Raw genomic sequence first — 13,259 nt, 5'->3', positions numbered from 1 at the left:
ATATATTTCAAGAATATACAAATCTTTACTCAATGTTGATTAGTGTTGTGTTTATGTTCAACTTTCAAATACATGTAAAACAAAAGCAATTTGAAGATGAAAAATGAGCTCAAATGGAAACTAGAATCAACTCGATTGGCCTCAGAAAAACTTTCATCAAACAAAAATAGATCAAATGATAAGTTTCAGTTGATCAAAAAAGCATCAGCGAAGATGGTTGAAGATGAAGAAAGTTCAAGTTTTGGAATTTTTAATCAACATTAAACTTTAAAACTAATCAGTCCCATTATCGTGTTTCGCACGTTTCTTCCCTCTACAAATGGTCGCTTGATGCTATTCAAATCACCTGCATCTTCACCAATGAAACACCGTAAACCACTCAAAGAGTTGCCGTCTATTTCATTACAACCCGTTCAGTGAAAGGCTTCGTTAACCACTTCAATTTCAGTTTCCATTTCGTCCTCCTTTTCCTCATCCAAACCATAACTTTTTCACCTTCACTCAACTCAATGGATAATCAAAGTTAAAGGTTCCTCCAAGGAAAACCTATTCACCTTCAATGGATAAAAGTTTACTCTTATCGACCATTTACAAGTCACCATTGAAGTTCATCTCCAATGCCAATCCATTGATGTAATTACAGGTAACATTTTCGACTCTCTTTCTCTTTCTTTCAATTCCACCTGATTTTTCATCAAATTCAAGGTCAATTGATCAACTATTTCAAAAAGCATCAAAAGTTTTGATTTCAGTTCATTTCGAAAAGTTGGAAATATCGCAATTCCAAGCTGAACCTAGTTCAGTAAATGTTGATCATTTTTCAAGTTGATACATTTAATTGTTGATTCATCGATCCTCGAAACTGCTTGAAACTCAAATCCTGCAGCATTATTTCCATGGTAAATTGAAACAATTGAATCGATCAGTGTTTGAAATTTGTTTCCTTTCAGCCCATTTTATCTTCCAACCCTTGATCTTGATTTTTCATCTTTTCATGTAATGCTACTAAATTCATTTCAGAATTTCTCGGTTAATCTTTTTCTTCTTGAGATAGATTTTCTCTGATCAGTTTGCAATAGCTTGTTGCCTTGAGCGACTATCATGCTCATCATTCTGATTGTCCTGATCAACCAAATGCATCTGATGAAATTTTTCGACAGTTTCATTCAGTCTATCGCCATCATTCTTTCATTGAAATACATTTATATAATTTTCTTTTCTACTTTAATCGCCCCATTCTGATTTGTTTACTAATATTCCTGTTCTTTATCGCTCTTCTTTTCTCTGAATATTCAGGTTTTACCAAACATTGAACCTTTTCATGGTCAAGACTAACAAACAAAATCCCAAGAAACCGTCAAATGTGATTTATCTTCCAGTTAAATAACATCCAGACGGGAAAACAGGCAAAGTGATTATCAACAAATTCACAGAGAGTCTCGAAATGGGTTGAAACGCTGATCAATTATATCATTTCATTATATCACGAAAATTATAATAAAACTTTATTTTTCATTGCCATTCTCATCATTTTGGAATCTTTATCTTTTTCTATTAAAGAATAAAATTTTAGTTATAATTTCATTTTCAATCATTTTTGGTGAAGACAATAGCATTTATTACATTCCGTTTCAACTGAAACTTATTCAATTTTTGATTCATTTCTGACGAACAATTTATTGAATTTTTTGAGTTGGTCTTGATGATCAAGCTTATAACTTAAGTTACTAGATTTCATGTAAAGTTCATAAAGAAGATCACTTTGATGACATTTTTCATTTTTTTATTTTAAACCGAATCAAAGTCGGAGTAGCGAACTGAAAACACTTCAATTTTATTGAGAAGTCGATTTATTTTAATTTGTATTTTGATACTTTTTAAAGGCTTGAGATAGCAAATGACTTTTATCCTGAATCCAGACTTCACTCGTTGGATGACTCAAGATAATCAAGACTAAATTTCCTGAAATTATTCTACCTTTTCAATGAAATGATAGTCGAATATTTAATACTTGGCTTGGAGATCCATCGAAATTAGCTTTCCTTGAAAAAGTAATGTTAAGGTTGTCAAAAGATAAATCTACTCGAGTCGATCAAAGATACTGGAGAAGAAATGTTGAAAGGCTTAAAGAAGGCTGAAACTCGTTTCCATGATTTAGCATAACGAACACGTAGAATAGGAACTTTTGTGCCATAGATTTTGCATGATCTGAATTAAGAAATGAAGGGACTAACAATTGTTAGACTAAATTCAACAAAAATCAATTTCGATTAGATTTTATATTTGAAATAACCGCCTTTGTTACAAGCAACAAATTAATGTAACTTCTCACTTAGCAACCAATTTTAGCGATATTTTCGAAAAATAAGACTTAAGATGAAGAAAGTTAAGAATTTTCAAGCATCTTAACCTTAGATTGTGAATTGAATTTTTATCCTGAATTTTGACATGACTGTTTTTAATGATGCTTTATCGGTCTAGTAACCTTTGACGCCTTCTCGATAAAAATATAAAACAGAATAAAAAATGGAAACTTCGTTTATTTGCTAAATTGAAATTGAATTTTGCGCTTGTAGTATCTCTCATTTAATATGAACGTTTATGGTTTTTTTGTGGCTTTTGTGTTTATTATGGTTATTGTGGTTTTTTAGTACGACCAAAATTTTGACTGTCAGCATCACAGTGTGTTGTCGTAGCTAGTTTTTTTTACTAACAATTTACGTATTTTGCTTTGAAGAGTTACTAATTTTGATAAAGATTTGTGTGCTAATATATTGAACAGTTAAAATCAAGATTTATTTTTAAAGTCGACAGATGAGCTACACAGAATCAGCTTAAGAGGAAACCAGGCAACACATAACATCATATCAAACTTAAATATTTATATCTGTAAGTAAAGGTGGTTTCTTAACTTCTTCAATTTTTGGTTAATGAAAAAATGAATTAAGTTAGTGATGCTGATCACTAATCTATCTAAAACAATCTTAAGAAGGGGAGGTATCAAGTTCTTTAAAGATGATTTCTTGAATCAGGTAAATCTTGATTAAAAATGTTGTATTTTGGTTCATTTTAACATTCAATCTTTACAAAATTTTTCACCTTCCATAATCATGACGACAATACTTATATTTCTTATTCTCTCTTCAACACAGGTTAGTCAACCAACCAACTTGGTTATCTGATTTTCAAACTAAATTTTTGGTAAAAATATTTATTATTTCATTCATAATCAGGTAATCCGAACAATGTCTGCTAATTCTGATTCAATTAAGTCTGCTGATAGGCTTGAAGGACACAAGCTAAGTGTTTGGTAATTTGCTTTCATCTGTGACGTGATAAGACATCAACTCATTTTCTCATTTTCATTTCTAGGAATGAATTCATTCAACTGGCAACTGACCATAAACCTGTTAATTTGGGTCAAGGGTTCCCTGATTATCCTGCCCCGTCTCACGTAACTAAAGCCTTGGTTGATGTTCAGAATGATGAAAACATCCTTTTACAGCAGTACACCAGAGGCTTTGTGAGTAGCGACAGAAAATGCTATGAATTATTGCTATAATTTCTAATGAATCTATTTGCATTCTAGGGACATCCTCGTCTTGTTAAAGCATTGAGTAAGCTGTACTCTATGTTAATTGAACGTCCAGTCGATCCAAACAATCATGTTTTGGTTACTGTTGGAGCCTATGAAGCTCTTTATTGTTCCATCATGGCTTGGGTTAATCCCGGTGATGAGGTTATAATTATTGAACCATTTTTTGACTGTTACAAACCAATGGTGGAACTTGCTGGTGGAAAACCTGTTTTCATTCCTCTCAGACCTCCAACCAATACGTCTTACGTCATCTCGAGTGGAGACTGGAAGCTTGATATGACTGAACTCGAACATAAATTCTCCAACAAAACAAAAATGATTATAGTTAATACACCGCATAACCCACTCGGAAAAGTATGTCAATTTTTTCATAACCATGTTCTGTTTGATTACTTTATTCACCTAATCAATCTAATATTTCCGATCGCATAGGTTTTTACCCGTGAAGAGTTGACTCAAATTGCCGATCTCTGTAAAAAGTATAATGTTATCGCTTTGATGGATGAAGTTTATGAGTGGATTATTTTCAATGGAAAACAACATGTTAGAATGGGTAAATAGCGTTAATCATGGTTATCTTGAATGTTTTATTTAATATTGAAAACATCTTGTTTAGCTTCTTTTCCTGATATGTGGGATAGGACAATTACTGTTGGATCTGCTGGTAAAACTTTTTCATTGACTGGTTGGAAAATTGGATGGGCTTATGGGTCAGAAAAAATGATAAGACCTCTTCAATTAATTCATCAAAATAGCATTTACGTTTGTGCAACCCCCTTACAGGAAGCAATTGCTAGAGGATTTGAAACCGAAATAGCAAATTACGGAACAAATAAATCATACTGGAAAGAATTATCTGATGATTTACAAGAAAAAAGAGACGAAATGGTTCAAGTTTTAACAGCTGCTAATATGAACCCAACCATTCCAGAAGGTGGTTATTTCCTCTTAGCTGATTTTTCTGAGCTAGCTAATCGAGTCAACTATTCCAGTATTACAGATGGCACAAAAGACTACCGTTTTACTAAATGGTTGATCATTGAGAAAGTGAGCATAATTTTATCTCTATTTTCATCACATTTGCTAATTTTTACGATTTTATTTTTCTGTGATTTACCAGAAACTACAAGGAATTCCACCAAGCGTCTTTTACTCAGAGGATCATCAAAAATTGGTTGAAAATTTCATTCGTTTCTGCTTTTTCAAAAAACCAGAGACATTAGCAAAAGCTGGTGAAATAATTAAAAAACTATAAAGAAAGGACATTTGAAATTACTACACTGTTGGGTTTGTTGAAATGAAAAACAAATTGTCAAACCAACAAACTTCCTGGATTCTTATTTTTGGATTTAACTATCAAAACAGATGGATTTAGTTTCTAGACTCAGTATTCAACTTGTCGCAAATTGACTATACTGCAATGTTATAAATTAAAATGCAATATTTTGAATTTTTACTTGTGTTACAGTTAATTTGTAATAAATTTCAATACAGATGTTAACAGAAATAAACTAAAATTTACTCAGATAATTTTCAATTTTGTAAGATTATGTATGTTGCTTTAAATTCAATATCCTTAGGAAATTTAACAATTAGAAATATTATGTTAAAGCTTGATCAATTTTATCAAAAATTACATTTAGTCTCTCAACAAGTTCATCACAAGTACCATTGTTATCAATAACATGTGTCCAATCAGTGAAATTATCAAGTCCACATTCAGTTGTCGCATCATCAATGTTTTTAGTAAACATCCAACCTCTTGATTTACGAGTTTCATCGGTTGCTTGTATTCTGACTTTGATTATCTCCACGCTATCAAATTGTGGACTATCGAAATATCCGATATCAGCAGGTCTTCGAGCATCGGCGACTAACCAAACTTTTCTCTCCTGAGCTTTCTCCAACTCAATGGCTAATTTCAAGAAATAGGCCTGATCATTGCGATCCAACTTTTCTTTTTCACTCCATTTAACCATATCAAGTCGGAATTGCTCTTTGTATTCTGATGCTTTCATCAGCTCATCGAAAGCTGCCCCATGAAGCTGAAAATATTTAAATCAAGATAAAAAACAATTTTACTGCTATTTGCAAAGCTTTATAAAATAAAAATAAAAATGAAGATGAGTTACCTCAGCATATTTTTGTTTGATTGGCTTGGAGATATGAATAACAGCTAGTCCGTTTCGGTACCTAAGTATCATAAGTAGTTGAAATATTAGAAAATGAAAATATGATTGTTATAATAATTACCTTTTCTCGATTAATTCTGCAACAAAATCTTTACCACTTTTGCGTTTTCCACTCAAAATTACCACCAAAACAGGTTTACCAGACATTTTCCTAGTAGCTCGATATTTAACAACACTTGGTAAACCACGAGAAACACCTTTACTCAACTAAGTTCCTTTACTCTTTGAGGAGGTAAGATAAAAAACTATGGTGAATAGGGAAAAGAGAGCAACTTTTAAACGGGAAGATATAAAAAATATTGCGTATAACAAATAAACTCCGGTAATACAAACTTAACGTTATATACTGATTTACTCACCTTGATTATATTTATAGTTGGATGATGATCCAGAAAATGGTCAACTTTAAAGAAGTGTCTTGTTTCCCAACAATTTTAAAATGGACAGGATTCAGGTTTTTGCTTTAAAAGTCACTCGCTTTCAACATTCACACACACATTTAAAACATATGCACAACAAGAATGCATAACAGTTGCTGTTAACGAGTTTAAGCGAAGAGTTTTTAAAAGATTTGCTAAAATTTATTTCAAGAATATCCAAAACTCACTGTTGATTAGTGTTAAAATATTAATTTATTTTCTAGAATTCAACTTTCAAATTCATGTAAAACAAAAGCAATTTGAAGATGAAAAATGAGCTCAAATGGAAAGTAGAATCAACGCGATTGACACCAAAAAACTCACTTCAAACAAAAATAGATCAAATGAACAGTTTCAGTTGATCAAAACATCAGTAAAGATGGTTGAAGATGAAGAAAGTTCAAGTTTTGAAATTTTTAATCAACATTAAACTTTGAAGTGGCGACGCAAACTACCATCAACTCTTTGATCACCACTTCAATTTATTTCTCCTTTACATTATCATCATCTTCATCCTTCAACACATACACCACCAATTGATTTGTCAGTATTGTTGATATTTCTTTTCCAAGAATGATCCTTTTCACCTTACATCACCATTATTTTTCTTGTCGTGTTTAACACATTTCTTGCCTCTACGAATGGTCGCTTGATGCTATTTAAACTACCTGAATCTTCACCAATGAAACACCGTAAACCACTCAAAGAGTTGCCGTCTATTTCATTACAACCCGTTCAGTGAAAGGCTTCGTTAATCTCGTCAATTTCAGCTTCCATTTCGTTCTCCTTTTCCTCATCCAAACCATCAACTGATTCACCTTAAATCAATGGCTAATCAAAGTTCACAGGTTCCTCCAAGGGAAATCTATTCATTTGCTGTCAGGTTTATCCTGTTTGTCTGTCTTTTCATGTTCTGCTTTGGTTTCTGGTTTCAATTCTGTATCCTTATTTGCTTCAGTTTTAGATTCACCAGGCTTGTTTCTAATACTTGAAGATTTTTTCTTAGTTGAACTTATGGACGATGCTAGAGATGCTGGCGGAACGGATTCGCTATTCAAGCTTGCATTAGATTGTCTTTCTGACCTTTGTTCTTCGTCGACTGCAATATCATCGGTTGTACCATCATCCAGCGATGATCTGTTGTTGATGTAACAAAAGCCAATGGAGCTGACTATCATGAAAACTGGTAATGTAATCATGAAAGCTAACCATGATTCAAATTGACTGTCACTGTTTCTTTCCGAATAGGCATATTTAGTGGTTGTTGGTATTCCTTTGGGTAATGGTGTTGTAATATTATTCAGTCCGGAATTATCAAGAAAAATTGTTGAATTGACATCTGAAAATGTTTCTATTGATGAAACATTTGCTGTGGATAGACCCGGTAAGGTACTAGTCAAATTATACAGAGATTGGTTAAGTAAAATCATAATCGATTACTCAAGGAAATACTGTTTCTAAACTGATTTGCAACTTTTTTGTTGCATTATAGAATCCACTGCCTTTAGACTCCGATTAAATTAAATGTCCAAGGGTAAAATCAATTATGTTTATGGATTATCATACTTTTTAGGAAACAAGTTTAATGTGTTTAAAATATGATATCAGCAGCGTTCGGGCAATATGAAGTATTAATAACGTAAATATTAAGTATTACTGAAGTTTGTATGACTAGCATTTGTTTTAATCTCCCATTTAAAAGTTGCTCTTTTTCCTATTCACAATTGTAAAGTAATAAAAAACAACCATAAAATTAGTTTGCATTGACGCAAACTTTTATTAGACTCACATTTGTCAGTCAGTCAATGAAATTTCGACTGAATCGAAGTCGATTCAACGACTACCGACTAACAGTAAGTAAGTATTAACAACTCATTTTGTCCTTTAGAGGCTCAGAAAATCATGAATATGAAAGTTTATTAATGAAATTAATATTCCTATGATAAGATGAAATAAATACTGATTGAAATTCAAAAAGAAAAACAATTTGGGAAAAGTTGAATTAGTGAGAGTAAATATAATATAAAGTGATGAGATGTCTTTCATGAGTGTGGTATTATGTCAGGCTGATGAAAAATTTAAATCAAAAAGTTTAGCTGCAATCGAGTCCAAATGATTCTGAATTTGATTTTCCTGGTTAGTGAGATTGACTGGTTGATGTCCAGGTCTTGGTGATGTTGATTGGGAGAAAAAATCAAAGGCTAAGTTAGGGCTAATTTAATTTAACCACATTCAATTCAATGCTGGTTTCGATGAGTTTTTTTTTAAATAAATAACAATCGACTATTGAGAAAGTGAAATGTTTTTACTTTTTTTCAATTTGGTTTGTTTGTTTTTTCGCACTTCATCACTTTAAAAGCAATTTGTTTTAAACATTGAATAGATAGCGCCATCTATATTAGTTTTGTGAATTTACAGTCTTTTAAAGATTGTGGTCAGGATTCAGGCAAACGTCTACCTCTCTTCATCAGCAACATTGTTATTCCTTCTTAACAGCCGGATTGCAACGTTTTTTTGATTCTTTAAACATTTTATTTCATTTACATTGCATATAATTTTGTGAAATTTGTAACAATTATCTTTTTTAATCTACAGAATTGGATAATTTTTGCCACATCCTGAATTATAAGGAATAAACCAAGAAAAGAAAAATAACTATCAGTCACAACATCATCATCAGCAACAGCAAGAGCATCACATCAGCAGCATCATCATCATCATTTTACTCTAAAAAGTGTGGTTATTGTTAACTTGTCTTCCTTTTTGCTATATATTTGTGATTATTTGGAAATATCTTTAATTTAATAAATATATTGTTTGTTATATACAAATATCAAGATGACTGAAACTCCTGCGATAAGAAGAATTGTTAAACAGGTAAGATTAATTGATTATTGAATGTCTGGTTAAACATATCTAGATGATATAATTGACGACGTGGGTTTGTTATACAGCTTAACAGCTGCCGGTTCCTTACCATATTAATTCACCGGTTTACCCACTTTTTCTTTTTCTTGGAATAAATATTTTTCAATTTTTTACATTATAAAATATTTAATCTAAATAAATACTAATGTATATTGTTACAATTTTAAATTGTAGGTACTTTCTGGTGACTCTATTATTATTAGAGACAAGCCACGTGGAGCTCCTCCTGAAGAAATCCAAGTTGGATTAAGCTGGATTATTGCACCGAAGATGGGTAGAAAAAGTGGAAATAAGGAAGAAATACCTGAGGATATTGGTGCCTTTGAGGCAAGAGAATTTTTACGTAAACGTTTAGTTGGTAAAGAAATTATTTTCAAAAAATTATATTCAGTACCAATTGGACCAGGTGGATCACGAGATTGTGGACTAATTTATCTTGACAACGATGAACAATCTATTAATGAAAAGTTAATTGATGAAGGATTAGCTGAAGTAATTAAGCGTCGTCAAAATGAAGAGTCACCAATTTACAAGCGTATGATTGAATTGGAAGAAGCTGCAAAAGAAGGTAAAAAAGGAAAATGGGCTCCAGTTGGTGAAAAGAAAAGCTTTAAAAGGAGAATTGTTCACCAAGAATTGAGTCAAGATACAGCTGAAAGTTTAAAAAATAAAACTTTCAAGGAGAATGCTATTGTGGAATATATCCAAAGTGCTGATCAAATGAGAATTTCATTATTGGTTAATAAAGAAAAACATGAATGGCAAATGATAACATTGAGATTATCTGGAATAAAATGTCGAAATGATTCCCAATTAGCGGAAGAAAGTAAATTTTTTGTTGAAAGTAGAATCCTTCAACGAGATGTTTTGGTTAAAATTGAATCATTACAGAGAACTGGTGATAATCCAATATTATTTGGATCAGTTTTTGGTGGACGTGATAACGCTAATAACATTGCTATAGCATTATTGAAGGAAGGTTATGGTACAATTATTGATGTAACATTAAAATTGACTCCTGATCCAGCTCAATATAGAGCAGCAGTGGCTGACGCAAAAGCACGAAAAGTACGAATTTGGAAAGATTACAAGGGTGGTGTTGATGGTAAAAGTGGTGGTGCCGGTGAAAATGGTGTTGAAGGTGCTGGAAAGACTTCATTTGATGGTAAAGTTATTGAAATTATAAATGGTGATGCATTGAATATAATTTCAAATAAGGATGGTCAAGTGAAGAAAGTATTTTTAGCATCTATTCGTCCACCTCCTAGACGAGCTGATATTGCACCTGATCAAAAGGTACGAGCTTTATATGATACACCATATATGTTTGAAGCTCGTGAATTTTTGAGAAAAAAGTTGATTGGAAAAAATGTTAAAGTTATCGTTGATTATGTTCAACCTAAGAATGAAAATTTTCCAGAAAAAACTTGTGCAACTGTTATGCTTGGAGGTGTAAATATTGGTGAAGCTCTTGTTTCTCGTGGTTTAGCAAGTGTTGTTAAATATCGAGCTGATGAGGAGAGGAAAGCATCAAATTATGATGTTTTATTGGACAGTGAAATAAAGGCTGAAAAGGCAAAGAAAGGTATACATGGCAAAGAAGCACAAGGAAAAAAAGTTGTGGATTTATCGTTTGATGTTAGTAAAGCTAAAGGATTTATGCCTTTCTTAATAAAAAGTGGCCAAGGTGGACCTAGAAAAGATGGTTTAGTAGAGCATGTGTTTTCAGCATCTCGTATAAAAGTATTTATACCAAAAGAGAATTGTTTAATTAATTTAATCATTGGAGGTATAAATGCAGATAAGCCAAACGACAGTAAATATGGTCAAGCTGGATTTGAATTGGTAAAAAGTTTGGTACATCAACGAGATATTCAGTGTTCAATTGAGAACATGGATAAAGTTGGAAATTACATTGGTTATGTGTATTATGAGACTGAACCAGGACATTGGAAAAATTTATCATTAACATTAATTGAAAAAGGATTGGCATCAATTCGAGATGCTCGTGATGCTGAAATGATTCGGGCTGAAGAAGAAGCAAAGAAAGAAAAAATTGGTTTATGGGCTGATTGGGTACCAGAAGGTATGTTATTTGATTTTTTAAATGTATTTCCTTTCTCTTTTTAACTTTTCTTTTCCTTTGCTTTTTTAGAAGAAGAAGATGATGAAGACGAAGACAATGAAGATAATGTTTCTGATGATAATGTTGATGAAACTGAAGATGGTGAAACAGGAGAAAAAGAAGGAAATGCAACAACATCTTCAACAACGGGAACAACATCAACATCACCAGGAGGAGGAACAACAGAAAAAACAACGGAAAATAAAAACGGCGTAGAAAGTAAGAAAAAGTCAAAGAAAGAAGGACAACAAGAAGATTACAGTAAATTGGATAAAGTTGTTCCTGTGGAAGTGAATGGAGATTTGACTGGATTTTATGCTCAACACATAAAACAAGGAGAAAAATTAGAGAAATTATTAGATTCAATGCAAGAAGAATTAAAGAAAAACCCACCAACACCATTTTCTTATAACTTTAAGAAAGGTGAAATTGTATCAGCTAAATATTCTGATGGTCGATGGTACAGAGGAAAAATCGAAAAGCTTAACGTAAATGCTAAAACTGCTGATATATTTTTCATTGATTATGGTAACAGTGAAGTTGTATCACAAGAAAATTTGGCACCTTTACCATCAGCAGATTATTCAATCAACAATTTTCCAGCTGCTGCTATATTGTATGGTCTTGCCTTTATGACTCTACCTGCTAATGATAGTGAAGCATTGGCTGATGCTAAAGGAGCGTTTGAAACAACTATTCTTGGAAAAGAGTTTTATCTGAAGAAAGAATATGCTGAAACATTGAATGGTAATCCAATTGACATGGTCAGTCTAATTGATGTTGAAAGTAAACAAAATGCTTGCGTGAATTTAGTTAAACAAGGATATTTCATGGTTAAAAATATTAGAGAAAGAAGGAAAGATACAAAATTCAACAAAATTTTATCGGAATATAAAAGTGCTCAAGAAGTGGCCAAAAAGAAGCGATTGGTTCTCTGGGTTTATGGTGATAATACCGAAGATGATGCTAGAGAATTTGGTCTAGCTAAATAACTAATCAAATGATTAAACAACAAACAACTTAATTGAATGTTCTGTTCACGAAGATTACAGAATCAAAAACCTCACGTCTAGCGGGATAACTATTCATCTAATAATCAAAGAACGCAATGAAATATTTCTTTCGTTAATGATCTCCATTCATTTATGACGCTCTTCCTCCTCTTGTTGACTCTTTTGTAGCTTTCATCCTCTTTTCGTTACTTCTTTCTCCTTCGCATTGCATCTTTACATATCTTCTATCCCTTTCCATTTTTGGTCCACGCAACAACCTCGGGTTATTTTCAGTCATATAATCTATAAAGTAACAATCAATTTAACTTTTTTCAACAAAAATCATACTGGATTACTCTATCGGAGCTTATTAACTATTAATCTATTCAAACGGTCGTTTTTCATTTTGATTCAAGTGCAGATCAGCAGAACTAAGTTCAATTTGTTTCCAGTTAAATGATTCAAATTTAGCTCAAATTTTGATTTTTCTAATCACGCTCTAACAACATTGTACTTGGGATACCTGCAAACAATATTTTCATCAAATAAATGGTCTCATCATTATTATAATCATAACCATTCTCTCATCATCCTTACCATGACTCAACTATCATCATTAATATAATTCAATGCATGGAATGTGCCTTATTTTAGTGATATACCTTTACTCCTTAACTATTCTGGTGCAACATTATTCATTTATAGTATATCACTGAACGAAAACAAATTTTTACCAATGAGTAAGATTCAACGACTCCAATGTAATCAACTAATTTGTTGTAATTGATATAATTAACCCAAACATTTACTTCGCAGTGAAATTTTTCAAGTCCAAATTTTGCTTCCTATACTTGCAAACAAACCTTTTTTATTGGGAAATGTATCTTTTGAGTGATCTAATGTTCATTTAATTGTTATTAATAAAGTTTGACTAATAACAAATCTTTGTTAAAAAAAATCAATGTAATTTGAAATGAAAATTGGCCAAGAATGGTCAATCCTCAT

General features: G+C 32.0%; 3 protein-coding genes across 7 annotated transcripts; 2 read left to right on the top strand and 1 right to left on the bottom strand.

The window, feature by feature from the left end:
- The first annotated feature begins 2,622 nt into the window (after positions 1-2,622).
- Positions 2,623-5,128, top strand: Kyat (Kynurenine aminotransferase). 4 transcript variants are annotated; one of them, XM_015926608.3, is made up of 7 exons: positions 2,623-2,889; positions 3,234-3,310; positions 3,373-3,523; positions 3,590-3,952; positions 4,031-4,151; positions 4,215-4,645; positions 4,719-5,128. In XM_015926608.3, the coding sequence occupies exons 2-7, from the start codon at positions 3,246-3,248 to the stop codon at positions 4,851-4,853; spliced, it is 1,266 nt and encodes a 421-aa protein (XP_015782094.1). In that variant the 5' UTR covers positions 2,623-2,889; positions 3,234-3,245; the 3' UTR covers positions 4,854-5,128. The 4 variants fall into 4 exon arrangements, with proteins under 4 accessions (XP_015782094.1, XP_015782093.1, XP_015782091.1 ...); XM_015926607.2 differs by having other exon boundaries at positions 3,153-3,310; XM_015926605.3 differs by having other exon boundaries at positions 2,623-3,032.
- Pmvk (Phosphomevalonate kinase) lies at positions 5,096-6,007 on the bottom strand. The gene is made up of 3 exons (XM_015926611.3): positions 5,852-6,007; positions 5,731-5,791; positions 5,096-5,643 (listed from the first exon to the last, which is right to left on the bottom strand). The coding sequence occupies exons 1-3, from the start codon at positions 5,935-5,937 to the stop codon at positions 5,200-5,202; spliced, it is 591 nt and encodes a 196-aa protein (XP_015782097.1). The 5' UTR covers positions 5,938-6,007; the 3' UTR covers positions 5,096-5,199.
- Positions 6,008-8,673: 2,666 nt separating this feature from the next.
- LOC107359746 (staphylococcal nuclease domain-containing protein 1) lies at positions 8,674-13,196 on the top strand. Of its 2 annotated transcripts, none has more exons than XM_015926295.3 (3): positions 8,674-9,086; positions 9,312-11,223; positions 11,296-13,196. In XM_015926295.3, the coding sequence occupies exons 1-3, from the start codon at positions 9,048-9,050 to the stop codon at positions 12,252-12,254; spliced, it is 2,910 nt and encodes a 969-aa protein (XP_015781781.1). In that variant the 5' UTR covers positions 8,674-9,047; the 3' UTR covers positions 12,255-13,196. The 2 variants fall into 2 exon arrangements, with proteins under 2 accessions (XP_015781781.1, XP_015781780.1); XM_015926294.3 differs by having other exon boundaries at positions 11,293-13,196.
- The last annotated feature ends 63 nt before the right edge of the window (positions 13,197-13,259 follow it).

This window comes from Tetranychus urticae, chromosome 2, assembly GCF_039701765.1.
Source record: "Tetranychus urticae isolate SD_2017Ah chromosome 2, NJAU_TeUrti_SD_1.0, whole genome shotgun sequence".
Classification (NCBI taxonomy): domain Eukaryota; kingdom Metazoa; phylum Arthropoda; class Arachnida; order Trombidiformes; family Tetranychidae; genus Tetranychus; species Tetranychus urticae.
This window is presented reverse-complemented; position numbering and strand designations above follow the sequence as displayed.